This window comes from Mirounga angustirostris, unplaced genomic scaffold (assembly GCF_029215605.1).
Source record: "Mirounga angustirostris isolate CCGP_5_RB_7025 unplaced genomic scaffold, mMirAng1.0.hap1 SCAF_9, whole genome shotgun sequence".
NCBI lineage: Eukaryota > Metazoa > Chordata > Mammalia > Carnivora > Phocidae > Mirounga > Mirounga angustirostris.
Window position 1 is genome coordinate 107,871,572 of NW_026991717.1, and position 18,617 is coordinate 107,890,188.

The window sequence follows — 18,617 nt, forward strand, 5'->3', positions numbered from 1 at the left end:
GTCACTGTGATTAATCTCTTACTGTGCCTAATTTATGAATTAAACTTTATCACAGGTACGCAGTGTAGGAAAAACCACAGTATATGGAGGGTTAGGTACTATCTGCATTTCAGGCAACCACTGAGGGTCTTGGAACATAACCCCCACAGATAAGGGAGCTAGTATACAGAAAGAAGAAGAAACAAATGTCAAAAAAAATTTTTTAAATGTTAAATAGATGGGAGGGGAGGAGCACCTGGGTGGTTCAGTTGGTTGAGCATCTGGCTCTTGGTTTCGGCTCAGGTTATGATCTCAGGGTCCTGGGATCAAGCCCCGCGACCCGCTCAGGAGGGAGTCTGCTAGAGATTCTCTCCCTCTACCCCTCCCCCCACTCATGCACCCTGAAGGGCCCTGCCTTGACTGAAGCTTTCACTGTTCAATCTTTGAGTCTTTATTTAAAATCTTTGGGATTAAAAAAAATAATAAAATAATAAAATCTTTAGTATAAAAAGTAAGAACTCAAGGTAGAACAGAAACATGAGCATCTACCAGCTCAAGAAGATATTTCGGAAGAAAGAATTCTGATTGACATTCCAATTCAACTACACTTAACCGAACTCTGACGAGCCAGTGGTTTCTTCGTACCTGGGCTGCCCCCGTTACATACCTACTTCAAATACATGTACAAGTTGCTTTTGTGAACATATTCACTCATGGCCATTTTATTTGAATTCAGCATGAAAGAAAAAAATGCACGAGGGCTGAATACATTTTCTTGTCTCGACAGAAACTGAAGACATGTCAAAGACAACACTCATTATCTTGAGATAAGTATGAAAAATGAGTGGCTTGGACACTGTGATAACCACAACTTTCCATGAGAGAAAAAGAGGAAAAAAAAAAAACTTTCTAGGTCTGAATAAAGACTAAATACAGGTTTCTGTGCTCATCAAAATTACATGTATACAATAAATTCATAATTTCAGTTCAAAAAAATAGTTTTAGGTAAAAAATTCACAAAGAAAAAATTTCTAACACATGAAATTCATATTGTAAGCCACCTGCACCAAAGATACTTTTGCAAACTCCTAGCAATCTCTTTACTTTTTTTCTTTTTTAAGATTTTTCAATGCTCCCACTTACTCAAAGATGTTAGGTTAATGGCTATGTCCTATCTGTCCAGGTAGCATCCACCAACCTCTTACCTAATTTTGGAACCACCAACAGTCCCTCCCGATGTTTCACAGTGACAAAATGTTCAGTGTCATCACACACATCTAACTCCCCAATCTCCCCAACGCACCACACACACACCAGCTGGGGAAGACAGGTGAACACAATGCTTTAACATCTGTCACAAAGCAACACAGCTCACACTTGCCTAGACTAGTCCTTGAGTTCAATAATGCACTGACTTTGACAGCTTCCAAATGTTACTTCACTCAAAAATTTCTTTCTAAATGCCTTCTAAAGTTCATTAGCAAATGTAATAGATAGTGATATGTTCTTTTACTTAAAAGATTTAGTTTATGGATAAGCTTAATGGATTTAAAAAACAAACACCCACTTGCCTAAACACAGTATACAAAAATAGATCATCTTTACAGGATCCAATTGAAATCCAAGTCATAAAATACAGATTAAGTAGTATTTATAAATAATAACAACAGCAACAGCAACGACAAAGACAGCTAACATTTACATAACACTTACATGATCTAGCTCCCGCTCTAAGCATTAGCTATATTAACTTGTTCAATCCTCAAAACCACCCTATGGAGAGGTTCTTGATCTCTCCTCTCCAAATGAGTCAAGGAAAACCTCATGACGATCTCACCAACAAAGAAGCAAATAACTGCTCAATTATCCTTGCATTTACGGAGAGAAAAGAGTATCAATCATGAACTATGACATCCTAATGTGAAGAAATTATTCTCTTAACAGACAGTACAATATTATAAACAGCCTTAGGCGCCTGGGTGGCTCAGTCATTAAGCATCTGCCCTCGGCTCAGGTCATGATCGCAGGGTCCTGGGATCGAGCCCCACATCGGGCTCCCTGATCAGCGGGAAGCCTGCTTCTCCCTCTCCCACTCCCCCTGCTTGTGTTCCCTCTCTCACTGTCTCTCTCTCTCTATCAAATAAATAAAATCTTAAAAAAAAAAAAATTATAAACAGCCTTGCTCAAAAACATGGGTGGGGGGATGTCTTCACCATATCTATATTAACACATGAAAGAAAAATAATATTCCATTAAGTAAAACTGTAAAGAAACATGATTTCACCAAGATTTTGTTAATATTAAACATAGATTTGCATTCACAAGAATGCACATTGTTTGACTAACCATGAAATGATTCTATAATCATTTTGAAATCCATTAACCATTGAGGTGTAAGAGTGATCTTTTAAGTACTATCAAAAACTCCAGACTCTATCATCCTTTTATTTATTTTGTTGGACTCTCCCACACGTCAGAGTCTGAGATAATCCTAGATGAAGCTTTCCTCCTCATGTAAACCATCACAAATCCAGTTCTGCTTCGAGCACTGGTTCTGAAAGCACACACTCCACTCAATTTTTACCACCCACAGACGTAGCACAGATAAAACGCTCAATAATTTAAGTCATAATAGCTTGGGAAAACTTAAAATTAGCAAGTGACAAGGAGGTGGATTCACTTTTTAACTTCATTCAATTTGCCAAATTTAAAATACTTTCAATTATTTATTTTTCCAATCTTCACAGAAACCATAACACCACCCATGTTAATCGCTTTGCCTAACTGTGGTTTTACTGTTGCCTGCATTCTCATTTAATGAACATCAACTGGTGCTGACAGTAATTCCGGGTCTAATCTTCTAAACTTTTATTCTCTCAGTGAAATAAATCTATTGTATTATGTCCCCCACTATTCCAAACAGCAGTTCATAAAACAGTGAATTAAAACACATGAAAACTTAAGCTCATGTACTTAATAATACAGTGCCATCTACAGAGCATATGGGTGGACCCACAGATGGATTTTACTTAGTTTTAAAGGGACATGGTATGTTTTTTACATTTTGTACATTTCATGTTTATAGCCTGAAAGTAAACTGGTAATGCTTTTTTAAGCAAGCAATGATTAAGTTGTTTTCAAAGAAACCTCAGTATTATAAAATGACAAGCACAATGTTACCATAACAAGAGACTGTTTTAAAATTCCAACTCCAAATATCTCAAAGTAATTATAACACTATTAAGAATCCTATAGAACAAAAACAATTTTAAACTTACACAAGAATATATAAACATGAGGGGAAAACATTATTCTCCATGACTCGGTAGGGGATTTATGGGTGATTTTTATATTCAGCGACCGTATATTTACAGATACATACAAATGCTCTTAGGATCAAGGACAAACTTCAACCCAGCCAGAATGATTTGGCTCCAACAACCTAAGTAGCCCCATCAATCTCTGACCTCCAGCTACAATGGCCTTTTGAGAAGAAGAACCACATCAACCTTCTTGTTTCGCTCACCACTGTGTTGCCAGGGCAGTGCCTGGTGCATCATACCGCTCAGCAGAAATCTGATGAGTGAATGAAGTGAACCACACAGCCCACAGAACAATTACAAAAATGAGACTATAAGGCTCTTGGAGGAGACTATTTAGCCAGGTCATATATAGACTCCTTTTAGAGCTGTTTCCTTCATACACACTTTGAAAAATATTTACACACAATTCATTTCATTGAAGCCTCATCATAATTCGAGAGTATGAGTACAGAGTCTGCCGCTCCTAAGCCTATTTCTAGAACATCCCACTGAACCAGAAAAGTCTAAATAAATTCCACCATTAGCTGAAATGCCTTTTACATGTTAAGATATAAATCTAAATACAACAAAATATAGTTCTATCCAACATCTTTAAGGAATAACTAAATCTAGGTAGTAAAGCACAAAGTCTCCTCAGCAGCCAAAGGTTATGTCAAAGCTACTTATGCCTGAAACCTTAGAGACAGATCTCCCGGTGGAGCCAGCCACATGTCAGATAAATTTTAGATCTACTGAGTTTCAGAACTTCAACTCAACTGTTTTTGATTAAAATGATGTCTTTTAAGTTTTCTTAAAGTGAAATGAATATTACTTCTAGATGACTGGTTACCATCAAGAATACTAGTTAGTTATAACAGTTGCAGATGGAGTTGAAGAGGAAAGACAGAAGGATGCATGAAAACAGCGCAGTACAGAGTACCGACACTTCCTTTTACTTTTAAGAAGTTCTTTGTTCAAATCTGCTTTCATTTTGACTTTGGCTCACAAATGAGGGCAAAACACCAGTCCTTTGGATGCATCACTATCTTTCTGAAAAATTAACTTAATGAAACAAAGTTGGCTTCTGACTCTCAAAAGGAACTTCCTTTTTACTACCAATGTCCTTGATTTCAAAATAGTCATTCAGAAAGAAAAGTGTTTTTTGCTAGGATTTCCAAACTGTTAATATAAGATAGGTAGCTCCTCAGGAGCCTGAACTCACTCTGAATTCCTTATAACAAACGGCAAAGGAGGTATCTCCTTCCATTTCCAGATATTGTCTTCTTGAGGCACTCCAGTAAAAGGCTAATTCCAAAGCCTCTATCTTCCTTATTAGAAGATAGTACTTTTCCTGAAATGCTACCAACTCCCAATTTTCTCCATGTTTTTTAATGTTTTAACATTTTACTTTGAACAGTGTTCCAGGCACTAGCGACCATGAATTAATTAAATTAAAATGTAACATCATCATAAGGTAAAAGTTCTTCATGATGCCTACATAAATGGATGAACTTTTGCCAGATCTCTTCCCTCACAAGATCTGAAACAAGATCTAGGTCCTCAGGAGCGACTCAAAGAAAGATCAGTGACAGACAGAAAGATAAGGGAAGGAATATTTATTACACAACCAACCATACATTAGGCAACCTACCTACATTATCTCACTCCTCACAACCACCTTGGGAATTGTGAGTCCCATTTGACGAAAGCAGAAATTAAAGCTCCAAATATGTTATATAACTAAGCTCAGTTCACAAAGCCAGATTATCACCTAGACCTGAGCCCACACTCTTTCCTACTTAAGCTAGTTCCCAAAGATACAAAGATGAATGGCAAAGAACACCACTGCCACATTGCTACCAGTTTACCAAACCCAAACCATTCCATGATTGACGTGACTTTATCATGACAGCGTGAGTCCCACAGGATCCAGGTGGCATCTTCCCCCTCACCCCCCCACAAACACACACACACACTTGCCATTATGAAGTACTGGCTACCCTTCCTGCCTGCCTCTTGGCAGCATGCCTGGCCTTTCTAAAGAGCCAACTCTGAGGCCTGCTGCTCTTCCATGATTCTTTCCATCACCACCCACCACCCACAGTGCTGCTACCGGCCTGGCTGCTAGTCCTCTTCTCTTCTCCACTCCTCTCCTCATCATCAGTCTCCTCACAATTTTCAAGGTTCTTGCAAGAGGTAGTAAAATGGTTTACTTGGTAAATCAACCTAGTACTGCATGAGCAAGATGGTGGTTAGCTCCAGTGCTCACCTATGTTCATACACATAAAGAGAGAAGGCACTGGCTTTAGAACCAGACAGGCCTGGGGTCCCCCATCCTGGCTCTCTCTGAAGGGATGAGCAAGTTACACAGCCTCCGTTAACAACAAACATCCCTTGTTCTTGGTTCTGTTGGGAAGCCTCAATGTGACACCATGTAGTACATCACCTGGTACACGGCGGAACCTACAGACGCTGTTTCTCTTCTCCTTTGTTGGATGCTAAACTATTTCTTTACCAGCGAAGATAACTTGAGTTTCTCCTCCTGGCTTCTTCCAGGTCCACAGCTTTTCCAGAATAAATGCTTTTTTACAGGTACATTCAAGTTTACCATTGGTAGTATTTACTCAGCTTAATTTTTCAAATGATACTGATCAAAAAGTTCCAAACAATCACACAGGAGTCATGTAATAACTTCTATCTTCAAACACCTTTAAAAATTCTGTTTGGGGGCACCCTCTCGGGTCCCCTCCCTCCTCAGGAGCTTTGTACTATCACTTTGCTATTACTCAATAAACCTTGCTTTGGTGCCCACAAAAAAAAAAAAAAATTCTGTTTGGTATCAAAAAGAACTGAAGGTCAGGAGAGACATGCAGAAGTTTTTTTGTCAAGAGATCTCCCTTCTACAGAAAGGGACTGTATGAGAAATTCTCTCCTCAAGTGAGGAAACCGATGCCCACCACCCAAAGCAGTAGCTCCTAGCCTTCAGGGAAACTCCTTTGAGAATCTCATGAAAGCTCTGAACCCTTTGTCCAGAAAAATGACAACCTCTGCCCAGAGACACAAAATACTGCCTGGAATTTCAAGAGAGTCAAGGGCCCTCTGAAACCCACCCAACAACAGCAAGGTAAGAGCTGTCAACAAAGAATCATCTATGATACTTCTTAAACTGGCAAAATCTTCAATTCAGATTTTGTTTCTTTAAGGTACAACAAATTTAAAAACCTGGACAAAAACCTCAAGAATGTAAAGAAAAGTTTTCTCATTGCATTCTTCACATCTCTCTGGCTTAAAACAAAATGCTACAAAATAAGGCTCTAAAGCTGAAGAGGTTCTCTCTCCCAAGAAAAATCTCAAAACAAAGATGTGCTCAGGGCCAGTGCATGTGTTTGGGGGGCTGGGTAAAGGAAAAGGAGGTACCAAAATTAAGTATTAGATCATCTATACATTTTGTATTTCAATATCATCTTTTTTAACTTTCTACATTTGTGTATTTTCTTAATGTGCATTGTATTTGTATAACAGCACATGTATACAATGTATAAACAAATATGTTATTTTTACTGATATGAGTAAGCAACGACAACAAAAGATTAGAGATCCTATCCTAGTAGATGACATCCAAAATAAGCTTATCAAACAATAATTCTACCTGGTAACCCTTCACGAATGGAATTTCCCTTGGAAATAATTACATTAGCCACTTTATGTTCTTATTCCTGAAATGAGAAGCCAGTCTGAAGCTGATGTTAACTAAATAGTAATGCAGAAACTGTTCTGTAAGAACTAGTTCTCCTTTTGGCTTTAAAAGTCTGATTCGCACAGGTCTACATGCTCCATATTTTTCTTCCTTAAATGGAAATAATCCATGTAAAGTATTAAGAGAATAGAAATCAACTGAAAAACACAGGTAAGCATTTTTCTATTATAGTTTTTCCTGCAATTATGACAATTAATATTCTTCAACCCCTACTATGTATCCAACACTGAGATAAATGTTTTATTTGCTTTATGGCACCTAATCTGACTATATGAGGTGGGTTCTAATACTCTCCCAATTGGGAGATAAAAGATAACATTGCTTAGAAGTCACACAGGTATGAATAGCCTCAAAATTCAAACATAGGGGTGTGCGACGCCAGGGCCTCCTTTCTTACCTCAGGGAGACCACCTGCCTCACTTAGATAACATATGTTATATGTATTAGGTATTTATTGTTACATATTGGGCAAAAATATAATAACAGAATAATATTATTACATTGTCCAATCAATATGTTCATCATGTTTAATTCTACTGTAACATAAAAATAAGATCCCATGTTTGTTTTCAGAAAATCTGCAAATACAAAGGGTAGAAAAGTAGTTTTAAGTAGTAAAAAAGGATGTTATGCCATCATTTGCAAACAAACCAAAGAACTACCTTACCCAGCCTTTTAGAAATATCTAGAAACTTTAATGTTCTGCAAGCACTACAAAATCTAATTAATATTAAGAGCTAACATTATTATAAAACAAGTTTTAAAGATGAGAAAATTTAACCATAAAACCCTGCTCTGAAAGCCCATTATAATATTCAGATATGCTATTCCCTCTTAAACTATGTAAAGAAAGAAAGTCTGGTGATTTGATTAGCCCACAATTCAGTCCTCAAACATCAGCAGAAAAAAGGTGTTCCACTGTATTTAACATCTGCTGCAAAACACCAAGTGATGAGTCCCCTAAGTAAAAGGAATCACTCTTAGTATGTCACACATAAAATCCACTCCATCCTCTCTCCATAAGATGCTTCTGTTCTTAACCTGAGACATTAGGAATTACCAAAGCATAAGGCCTCACTCAGGATTTTAAGTGAACACTCAGCAATTTGATCCTTTAAAAAGTCTTCATTAAATAAGTTTATAACTTTGTGTAAATTATAAATTAAAACTTGCATGGCCTGGATTTTGGGGAAAAAATTTTAGTACTTAGGAAGAAAAAATAAATGCCTATACTATTATTATTAATAATTTAGATGTCAACTAACAATGTTAATTAACTAACAAATATTTATTGAATGCCAACTATGTACTAGGCACTGATCTAAGCCTTAGACGTAGAGAAACAATATTTCTACACTGAAGATTATATTCTAAAGGGGCAGGAGAAAGAGACAACACACAAGTGAACTAACAAAGAGAAAATAATTTCAGATTATAAATACAATGCAAGAAACGGCAGACCGATAGGAACTTCAAAGAAGATTATTTTTAAAAGTCAGGAGAGACAGTTCCTAAGAAAGTCCCATGGTAAGATGAAACTTGAAGAATGACACTAAGTCAGGGGAAGAAAGTTCTAGGTAGAAAAGGATACCTCGCCTTATGAAAAGATTCATTTAACACCTCAATATTTTATGCCTGGGCTGAGTCATATCCTGGAGAGACCCACATTATGATGAATTCTGTTTATAGCTTACCATGTTTACTGTTAAGTGTCCAGTGCGTATGTATACACATACAGCTAACATGATACTCAGAAAATAAGAATACAATTCCCAATCTTTTGGTCTAACCCAAAAGCTCTTAACTATGGGGAAAGAGCAAGAATGGTAGGGCAAAATCTTCTAGAATCTGAGTTAAGCAGTAAACTCTGTTCTCCAAAAAAAATGCCCACTCACAGAAACTTTACATATAATTTTAGGAGGGTCTTAGAACCTGAAAGCCCATTCACAATGCCCATATCCTATCCCCAACCAGAAATCCACGAACCCAAGGTTCAGAACCAAGCAGTAATTATACTCAGATGAAATGGGATATGAACGCAAGTTGCTATCCTACTTTTAAATGATTAATAAATCGGTATGCTTATTCTCAGTATCTTTTGGCCCACATACAATTCTAATTCTGTATGGGAATTTTCTCTATACTATAAACTATTAGGATATATAAAGAAAAAATATTTCCCCCTAAAAGTAAATGAAAGACCTCCTCACTACAACTAAGTATATAATCTTTCACACATGAAAACAGTGCAACTCACATTTGGTTTTGTGCAAGATCTTGTAATTTCTTCCAAAAAAGAAAAATATTGCTACATTGTCACAAATGCTGCAAAGCTGAGTGTTAACACCTATTAACTTATAGATATTCTTCTAGTTCAGAAGGAAAACTTATGATTATTTCTTAAAACCACACACACACTCACATGCCAATTTAGTTGCCAAAAGAACATGCATCATTAATCTAAGGTACAACCTAGATCAATGGTTCTTAACCTTTTTTGATTCAAACACCAGTTTGAGAATCTGAAAAATACTATGTAATTCTCCCATTTAAAAAATGGATATACAGGGGCGCCTGGGTGGCTCAGTCGTTAAGCGTCTGCCTTCGGCTCAGGTCATGATCTCAGGGTCCTGGGATCGAGTCCCGCCTCGGGCTCCCTGCTCCGCGGGAGGCCTGCTTCTCCCTCTCCCACTCCCCCTGCTTGTGTTCCCTCTCTCGCTGTGTCTCTCTGTCAAATAAATAAATAAAATCTTTTAAAAAAAATAAATAAATAATGGATATACACACACAAAATGTGCATATAATTTCAGGCTGCAAAATGCATTTCAAATTCAATGAAGGGTTCAAGAATGTCTTTATCTTCTACAGAAAAATATCATGACTGGTTGCCTCTGGGAAGAGCAAGTAGGAGAACCAAGTCAGGAAGATTTTTCACTATACATCCTTTTGTATTTTTTGAGATCTGAACCATATAACTACACTATCTATTCAAAAATTAATAAATTAAAAAAGAATACACTAAAAAATGTAGCAGGATACCAACAAATTCGGTGAAGATATCCAAACAAAGGTGTTTAAAATAACTAGTCTACTAAATTCAATACATTTGCAAATGGTTTCTTCCATTTTTTTGGTTGAAAAAGATTCATCCCTACAAAACTATGGTCTTGTTTCAGTTTTTTGAGAAATTTCCAATTTCAATTTTTTGCTGAAAAAATATAAAAAGTGAAATAATAATCCCACATTATTCATATTTTAACTTCTAAAATCCCAGTTAAATAACAGTAGCTAGTATTTATTGAATATGGCACTGCCACATCTATTGACTATTATTATCATCCCCATTTGATAGTCAAGAAAACCAAGGCTCTCGGGAGTTAACATACTTGCCCCAGAGAACACAACTAGTGAGTAAGCCAGGAGTCTTGCAAGCAACAAGGCCCATGTGCTTTCCCCCATATGACACTGTACAGTACAAGGAAAATGGTAAACACTAAAATAAAGGACATTATTCATTAAGAAACTAATCCACCTTAGGGCACTAACCCATTATAAAAACTGGGAATTACTTCTGCATATTCCTTCTTTATACACTACACAAAGCAGATATGGATGAAAAAGAATGATCCCACCCACAAATTAGAAAAGCATCAACACTAGTTTTAAATTGGGATTTTTAAAATCCTCACAAACTGTCACCCTAAAAAATAAAAATGTAAACTGAATTACAAGCCTAGAGCTTAAAAAAAAAAAAAAAAAAAAAAAGGTTTTCATTAAAGAAGGAATTTATAGAAACACACTGTTACTGATCTAAAAGTTTTAACACCAAGGGGCAGAGTTTCTGCCTCAGAGTATCTCCAGTCATCACAGTTTTTGGAATGTTTAATACTGAATGTCCGAACTATTAGCAAAATGCCTCAAAAACATAATGAATTATGAGGCTAGAAATAATGACACACTCTCATTATAATCCCATCTTCAAAGAGGTGGTACTTTTCAAAAACACTTCACTCAAATCTAAACTCACATAAGCTTTTAAAGTCAAAGAAAGAAGGAAAACAGGGCATGGGAGGATGGGATGGGGAGAGAACTAATTACAGAACCTGGTAGTACTACTATGGCTACTACTACTTATTATTAAGCACTACTTACTACGATGACGATGATGATGAGGATAAATATGTGTGTGTCTATTCCCTAAGTGTTTAGTTTAACTGTCCTTATTGAGATAGATAACTGTCGGGGCTTGCTTTGTGTCATGCCATGTAGGCACAAGGAAAGCATCCAAGTCTTCACATAAAGCACGGACACCTTTACTAAATTTCCCTTGAGTAAAAGTCCTTCAAGCTCAAAAACTTTAGGACTCTCTGGAAACATTTTCAAAAGTATATAAAGATGGAGAAAATTCAAATGTCTCTATTTCTATTATAAGTAGCTGAGGACAAGCCAGCTATGTACACAGAACAATATGCTGGCACTGCTTTCTGTAGAAAGTAACATCGTTGATATAAATTTCAAAACCCCACCTATGAGAAAAGAGACAAAAAAGATGAAACTTTCCTTTCACTTTAAGTTCTGCAAGTGAAGAGACTTTTAAAATGCTAATGGCAGGGGGGCCTGGGTGGCTCAGGTGGTTGAGCATCTGCCTTCAGTCTGCCTTCAGTTTGGGTCCCAGGGTCCTGGGATCGAGACCCCCATTGGGCTCTCTGCTCAGCAGGGAGTCTGCTTCTCTCTCTCTCTCTCTCTCTCACTCTCCCTCTGTAGTCCCTCTCTCTCTCAAATAAAGTCTTTAAAATAAAAATAATAACAATAAATAAAATGCAAATGGCCGTATTACATTTAAGTCAGTCAAATATTATGATGCACACAACAAACATTCTGATAATACATACACACAAGTGATCATTAATGAATACCCAATGTTTCAATTTTCAAAAATTATATATTAAAAAGATGAGTTACAAAATTATACAATTTCCATTTTCAAACTCCCCTAAGATTAAAGATTTTAAGGACGTGAATTTTACTTTATTCTTTAATGCAACCCACAAAATTCAACTGCCATTTATATTATACTGCCAAATAAAATTAACTCAAACCTTGCAATTTGATCAAAGCAATACTACAGAAAATTACATCAATAACTATCCTTTGGCATGCACACGTTATTTATTCTGGTTTCTCCTAAGGAAATGTTAAAAAATAAAATAAAGGGCGCCTGGGTGGCTCAGTCGTTAAGTGTCTGCCTTCGGCTCAGGTCATGATCCCAGGGTCCTGGGATCGAGTCCCACATCGGGCTCCTGCTCGGCAAGAAGCCTGCTTCTCCCTCTCCCATTCCCCCTGCTTGTGTTACTGCTCTCGCTATCTCTCTCTCTGTCAAATAAATAAATAAAATCTAAAAAAAAAATAAAATAAAATAAAATAAAGAAATTCCTCCTATATTTTCTTTATATTCCATAAATTACTTCCTAAAGTTAGTGAGAAGACAACACACAAAATTCAATCCATTGTAAGAAAAACAAATGTCATTTAACAAACTTTTTATATTCTCTATAAAAATCAAGACCAAATAAACATTTCTGAAATCTACATCTGACTGTACTTTGTTATTCTATAGATAGGGAAATCTAATTTATGGAATGCTTTCCAGAATATTTTCCCAAAACATGCTTACTACACAAGAATCACTTTCATTCTGTCTGGAATTAAGCTGTGGATATATCTAGTACTACATGATCCTGTTACTCTCCAATTCTCCCACGCTGGCAAAATACACAAGTTCACAAAAATCATATTCCTGGAGAGCAGAGTTCTTGGAAATTTTTCATATTATCAGACTTCACTTAAAAAACGAGAAAAGGATATACAAATAGCCAGCAAGCACATGAAAAGATGCTCAACATCATTCATTAGTCATAAGGGAAATGCAAATCAAAACCACAATGAAATACCACTTCACACACATTATGATGGCTATTATCAAAAAAACAAAAAATAACAAGTGCTAGTGAGGATGTGGAGAAATTGGAACCCTTGTGCATTGATGGTAAGAATGTAAAATGGTACAGCTGCTGTGGAAAACAGTCGGGCAATTCCTCAAAAAATTAAATATATATGATCTAGCAATTGCACTTCTGGGCATGTACCCAAAAGAAGTGAAAGCAGGGGCTCAAAGAGATACTTGTACAGTCGTGTTCATAGCAGCATTCACAATGACCAAAAGGTGGAAATGACCCAAGTGTTCACTGACAGATGGACGAATAATATATGGTACATACACAAAGCAGAATATTATCCAGGCCTAAAAGGAAGGAATTCTAACACACGCTACAACATGGATGAACCCTGACATTATGCTAGGGAAATAATCCAGTCACAAAAAGACCTAGAGTAGTCAAATTCAACAAGACAGAAAGTAGAATGGTGGTTACTTACCAAGGGGTAAGGGAAGGGGAGAATGGAGAGTTAGGGTTTAATGGATACAGTTTCAGCTGGGGGAGATGAAGAAGTTCTGGAGATGGATGGTGGTGATGGATGCACAACAATGTAAATGTACTGAACGTCACACTTAATGCACACTTAAAAATAGTTAAAAAGGTCACCTTTCTGTTAGGTATATTTTACCATGATAAAAATAAAAATGAGATAAGGAACAACAAAATCTTAAAATAATACCAAATTCTTCTCACCCATGCCTCTTCACTACCCACAAAACCAATGAGTGGTCAGTTCAGCTCTAATTTAAATGTTTACCTGAGCCCCAAGAAATGAATATAACAATAATAAAGTTTAAAATTCTTTCTAAACCTAAAAAAGCTTTATTGGCTTCCTCAAAAAGTCCTTTGCCAGAAAAACATGCTAATAGCTATTACATGTCTAGTTTCGATTTAAAAAGTTACTGAAGAATCCATACGCCTTTCAACTTTGTATTTCAAGCATGATTAGCTTTATCCCTAGAGTTTTTTCTTCATTTTTCTCCTAAAGCCTCTAAAGACTTTTTCATTTCCACTAGCAAAACCTTTAGCTAAAATTTTCTCCCCCACAAACTCATAAGAGCTCATCTTTACTAACTAGTAGAAATATCATCTTTATAGTAATCAAATTCATTTAGTTTCCACCAATTTCAAGTATAAACCTCAGAAACTCATTTATGACTCTAACTCCCTAAAAAAAAAAAAGTTCAGGGACGGCTAAGTGGCTCAGTCGTTAAGCGTCTGCCTTCGGCTCAGGTCATGATCCCTGGGTCCTGGGATCGAGCCCCACATAAGGCTCCCTGCTCAGCGGGAAGCCTGCTTCTCCCTCTCCCACTACCCCCTGCTTGTGTTCCCTCTCTCACTATGTCTCTGTCAAATAACTAAATAAAATCTTTAAAAAAAGTTCACATGGGGAAAAATAGAAGCCTGAAATATCCTAGGCTAAATTTTGAGGATATTTTCTAGTCACACTCCAGTTTTTCTTATAATACCTTCTAATTTCACAAACTGTTACAGAAGTAAATGTTCATTAACGAATCAGGTTTTCTGATTTCCTCTGAGCTATGAAAGTGCACTTTTTTTTTCACATCCCCTTTCTCCTCACTCTTAAGTGTTCAGCAGATAAAAATCTACTTTCAAAGGCAGATTCTGATAGTTTCCATGCGATAAATGGTACATTTTGATGTATTTCAACCTGTCTGTTCATAAACATAAAGCAAACAAATGAAAATTAAAAGGAACAAGAAGTATCCACATAATACCCAAACAAAAGTTGAAAGGTCTAATTTAGAAAGAGCAAATCTCATAGGAAAAACTTGTCCTTAATTCATTCCAAAGGAAAGAGAAAAGTAGTATTAAGTATGATCATCATGTCTTCTACATATATTATGTGAAAACGCAATTTTTTCTTGATTTTTAAAAATGAATTCTTTCAAACATCATTTTCTATACGCAAGTTAATGGTACCATCTCCTCTCCTAGGTCTACTTCCTGTGACTAAAACTCTACAGTTTGTACCTGTTATCACATACGATGTATGTATCTAACTGTCAACAGAAGAAAAAATGAAAAACACAGACCTAGGCATCTTAAAACTTCTGTGGCATTCAGTTTGTCTCTTTATCAATGTGAAAGATGTCCCTGATAACAGGTTTCTTTTCATTTGTCCAGTTATTTATATTAAACTGAGTCCTTTATGAAGGAAAGTGAATATATCTGCCCACACAGCAGTAACTTCAACGTGTCTGAAACCTCCCATCCCTTCAATTTGCAACACAGAACTTTAACAAATATGAAATTCCATAAAAAGGAAATTATATATATAGATATGAAAAGATAACTGGAAAGGAATCTATCACCTGGTCACGAGCCTTACCTTTTAGCAGCGGCAGAGGTGTTAACTCAATAGGCTTGCCTTGAGACCTAAACTGTGAGGAACTTTGCGACCTCTTCTGTCTGGCTTTTCTGACGGACTTCCGAGAAAATCCGTCTACTTTATCCACTGATGGAGGAGTAGTTGGTGCTGAGGACATATCCCTACTGAAGAGAAAGAGGTATCATAAACATATTCCCAAGGTGGAAGCATACACGTGAATTACACAAATTCTAAAATTCCCATATACACTAGGCATGAAAATTGGGAGTATGTGATGAAGAGGGCAAATAAAATCAATTAAGAAAAATTGTATGTTCAATGGGGAAACATGAAAATTTGATGATAAACAGAAGGAATTTAAGTACCATATAAGCAATCTTGTAGTTCTAATGCATGGGGCTGCTCCCACTCTGATAAGCATTAAAGATGTTCACTGACACTTGAAGTCTTTTAAGCCATCTACTCATTTTCTAACTGCACAGCTCTTCTCCTCTTGAGATTCCTGAAGTAATTCTGGAGCTATTCTGCCACTGGAAAACTTCCATCAATACATTTTCCCAAGATATTTAATATTATAAATGGGCTCTGGAGTTAAAACCCTTATTGTACTTCAAGAATCTATACCAATGTATCACAGCAAGGTGAAATTTACAACTACTGAAACTATCTAGGCATGACTTAATGCAATGTGCTGTGTTAGCTATGATAAACTGTACCACACCACAAATGAGGACAGGTTAGATTACTTTAAACAGAACACATAAAAGGCATAATTAAAAGCATTTCAAAGAAGTCTTCTTTTTGAATGAAGCCATCTTAAGTTATTAAAGCTTAATAAACAAAATTATGATGAAATCGTGCACCAAAGTTGAAATGAAAACATAAATTCACACCCTACTTAGACAACCAAGTTGAGTTCCCTTTAAGTTCATCATAAGATATTAACTTTCATTCCAACAAACTGATAGAACAGTCCTGTTAGATTTCTTTTAACCCTCTCAAATTATTAAAATGAAGGCCAGTTCCTAAAAGTAACAAGACTTAAGCTCAATTTCATTCTCCAATTTAAACAGATGCCATCATTTCCATGGTACTGAGGCTCCATGCAAGATAAATGGCAGACTTGAATGAAAATAATGCATATGGGGGAAATACTGAAATGCAATTACTCACCTGTCATTCCAATACATAAGATTAAGTGTTTTTTAACCTCTAAGTTAAAAGGTAAGGGAGTTTCTTCCTGAACATGCAAGAATAAAAAGTTATCTGGATTATCCGGATTCCAACAAAGTAAATAAAAATAACAAAAATATAAACAAAAAAACAAACAAAACACTGGATCTTGAGGTTTGGAATTCTGAAGTCTTGTTTGATTCTCTTAAAAAAAAAAAAGTTTTCAGAAATCTACCTAATTTAGCCTTAAATAAAATGTGACAGATTCAAAATGAAATTGCAAACTATGAATGACTATGGAAGAAGTAAGATCAGTTAAAATTTTTCACAATGACTGCATCAGCAAGAAGCTCCACATCTCATTTGTATGTTGTGAATTTAGGGGCAGCTTTTCCAATGTGGTACGTGAATTATTTAGATTCCATTCAACCCTAACAACGCAAGATTTCGGTAAATCCTGCTCCTCCATCACTCTTTTTGTCTCTTCTTTATTCCTCATCTCCCATCTCTAAAGATGATTTGTTGCTAGCATTTTTTAAAAAATCATTTGCCCCTTCTGCCCGCGGCCCAGAATAAACGTCAAGGATCTCAACCCTAAAGCGCTGCAGAACTGAACTTGCAGTAGCAGTGGGTCCGTGTAAAGCCCGTGGAAACAGGTTTCGCCCTGGACCAGGACGCCCAAAGCTTTATCATCGTCTAAGCAGCGGGCACGGGGCATTTCCGAGGTTCAGGATAATCCAAATGGGGGTGCTGGGGTGGAGGAGAAAGACAAGGGAAGGGGTTGGTCTGCAGGGATGCTGACATTCTCCCTTTGCTCCCACCCTCCCCCCCCCCCAGCCCTGGAGAAGATAAGCTGTTAGCAGAATCCTTCTCACTACACCAATCCCCCCGGTTTCCCCCCGCCCCGCGTCAGTGGATAAAGGGGGACAAGAATATGCCTCCAATGCCGGAAGGTGGTGGGGGGGGAGGGAGGGGAGCAGAGTAAATGGGAGGCATCGTCAAAAGCATTTGCAGGTAAATCAGACAAGTGGGACGGGCGCTCCCTCTCCCACAGCCCACCCCTCCGCACCCCTAGCCTGCCCCGGCCAGGCCTTCCCGAGGCCGGTGTCCTGCAGGTTCCTGAGGAAGACGGGGAAGAGGAAGAGAAGCGGGCGAGCCGAGGAGCTGGAGGGACGAAGTTACCTTGAAGCTCCTGGGGAAGAATCCGAAGATGATCTGTGGTTTCGAAGGGCGGGAGACCGGCGTGAGGGCCGCAGCGGGGGCGGGTGGCAGGACCGGGACGTGCGGGGGGAGGTCCGGACAGCGGCAGGGAGCCCGGGGCGACGGCTGTCCGGCGCGGCGTCCCTCCGGTTCCGCGGCGGCGGCGCCTCTAGGCCTCACGGCCGTACCTGAACCTCAGCGCTCCGGCGGCGGCGACGGTGGCGGCAGCCTCACGATCCTCCCCCGCGGGCCCGTCCCATCAAATCGGCACCGACCCCGTTGCGGCTCCGCCGGTGGCTCCTCGCTCACATTCCCGACGGGCGGCGCCTCTGCTCGTTGCCCCGGACCCGGCGGCGGCGGCGGCGAAGACGTGGGGAGGGGGGGAAGGGAGGGAGGAAGACTGGATCCGCAGCGGCAGCAGGAGAAGGAAGGAGAAGGAGGAGGAGCCGCCGGAGCTGGAGCCGCCGCTGCCAGAGCGCCCTTTGGTACCCGCGGTGGGTCCCCGTCAATGCCCCTTTCTCTCTCCTATTGTCAATATCACCGGGCGGCTGAGTCCATGGCACACGCGCAACCGAACCTTCAGGCCAGCAGCGCCCGCCCCCGGCGCCCACTCACTGGAGGCTTCAAGCGGGAAGCGAGGCCTCATTGGCCCGCGTCCGCCTTCACTCCCATGCCAGCATGTTCGACTGAGAGCCGATCAGGGATTGGCGGCGGGGGGGCGGAGAAACAGGAGGGTGGGAAGAGACAAGGCCGAGGATTGGGCTGAGGCGAGAAGGACCCGGATGCAGCCGCGATCTCCGGCCGCGCTGCTGCAGCTTCCGCCAGACGGGTGGGTAAGGTGGAGTAGGGAAGCCCCG

General features: G+C 38.7%; 1 protein-coding gene across 5 annotated transcripts in view; it reads right to left on the reverse strand.

The window, feature by feature from the left end:
- PPP2R5E (protein phosphatase 2 regulatory subunit B'epsilon) overlaps nt 1-18,411 on the reverse strand; it is a 148,524-nt gene extending 130,113 nt beyond the window's left edge. The window contains exons 1-2 of one of the 5 annotated variants that reach the window (XM_064571152.1): nt 17,743-18,411; nt 15,388-15,548 (exon numbers count right to left, since the gene is read on the reverse strand). In XM_064571152.1, coding sequence (XP_064427222.1) covers nt 15,388-15,544 — 157 coding nt within the window. In that variant the 5' untranslated portion in view covers nt 15,545-15,548; nt 17,743-18,411. Of the gene's footprint in view, nt 1-15,387; nt 15,552-17,742 lie in introns of all 5 variants that reach the window. The other 4 variants (XM_064571150.1, XM_054513746.2, XM_045901002.3 and 1 more) reach the window with 4 other exon arrangements.
- Between the last annotated feature and the right edge of the window lie 206 nt (nt 18,412-18,617).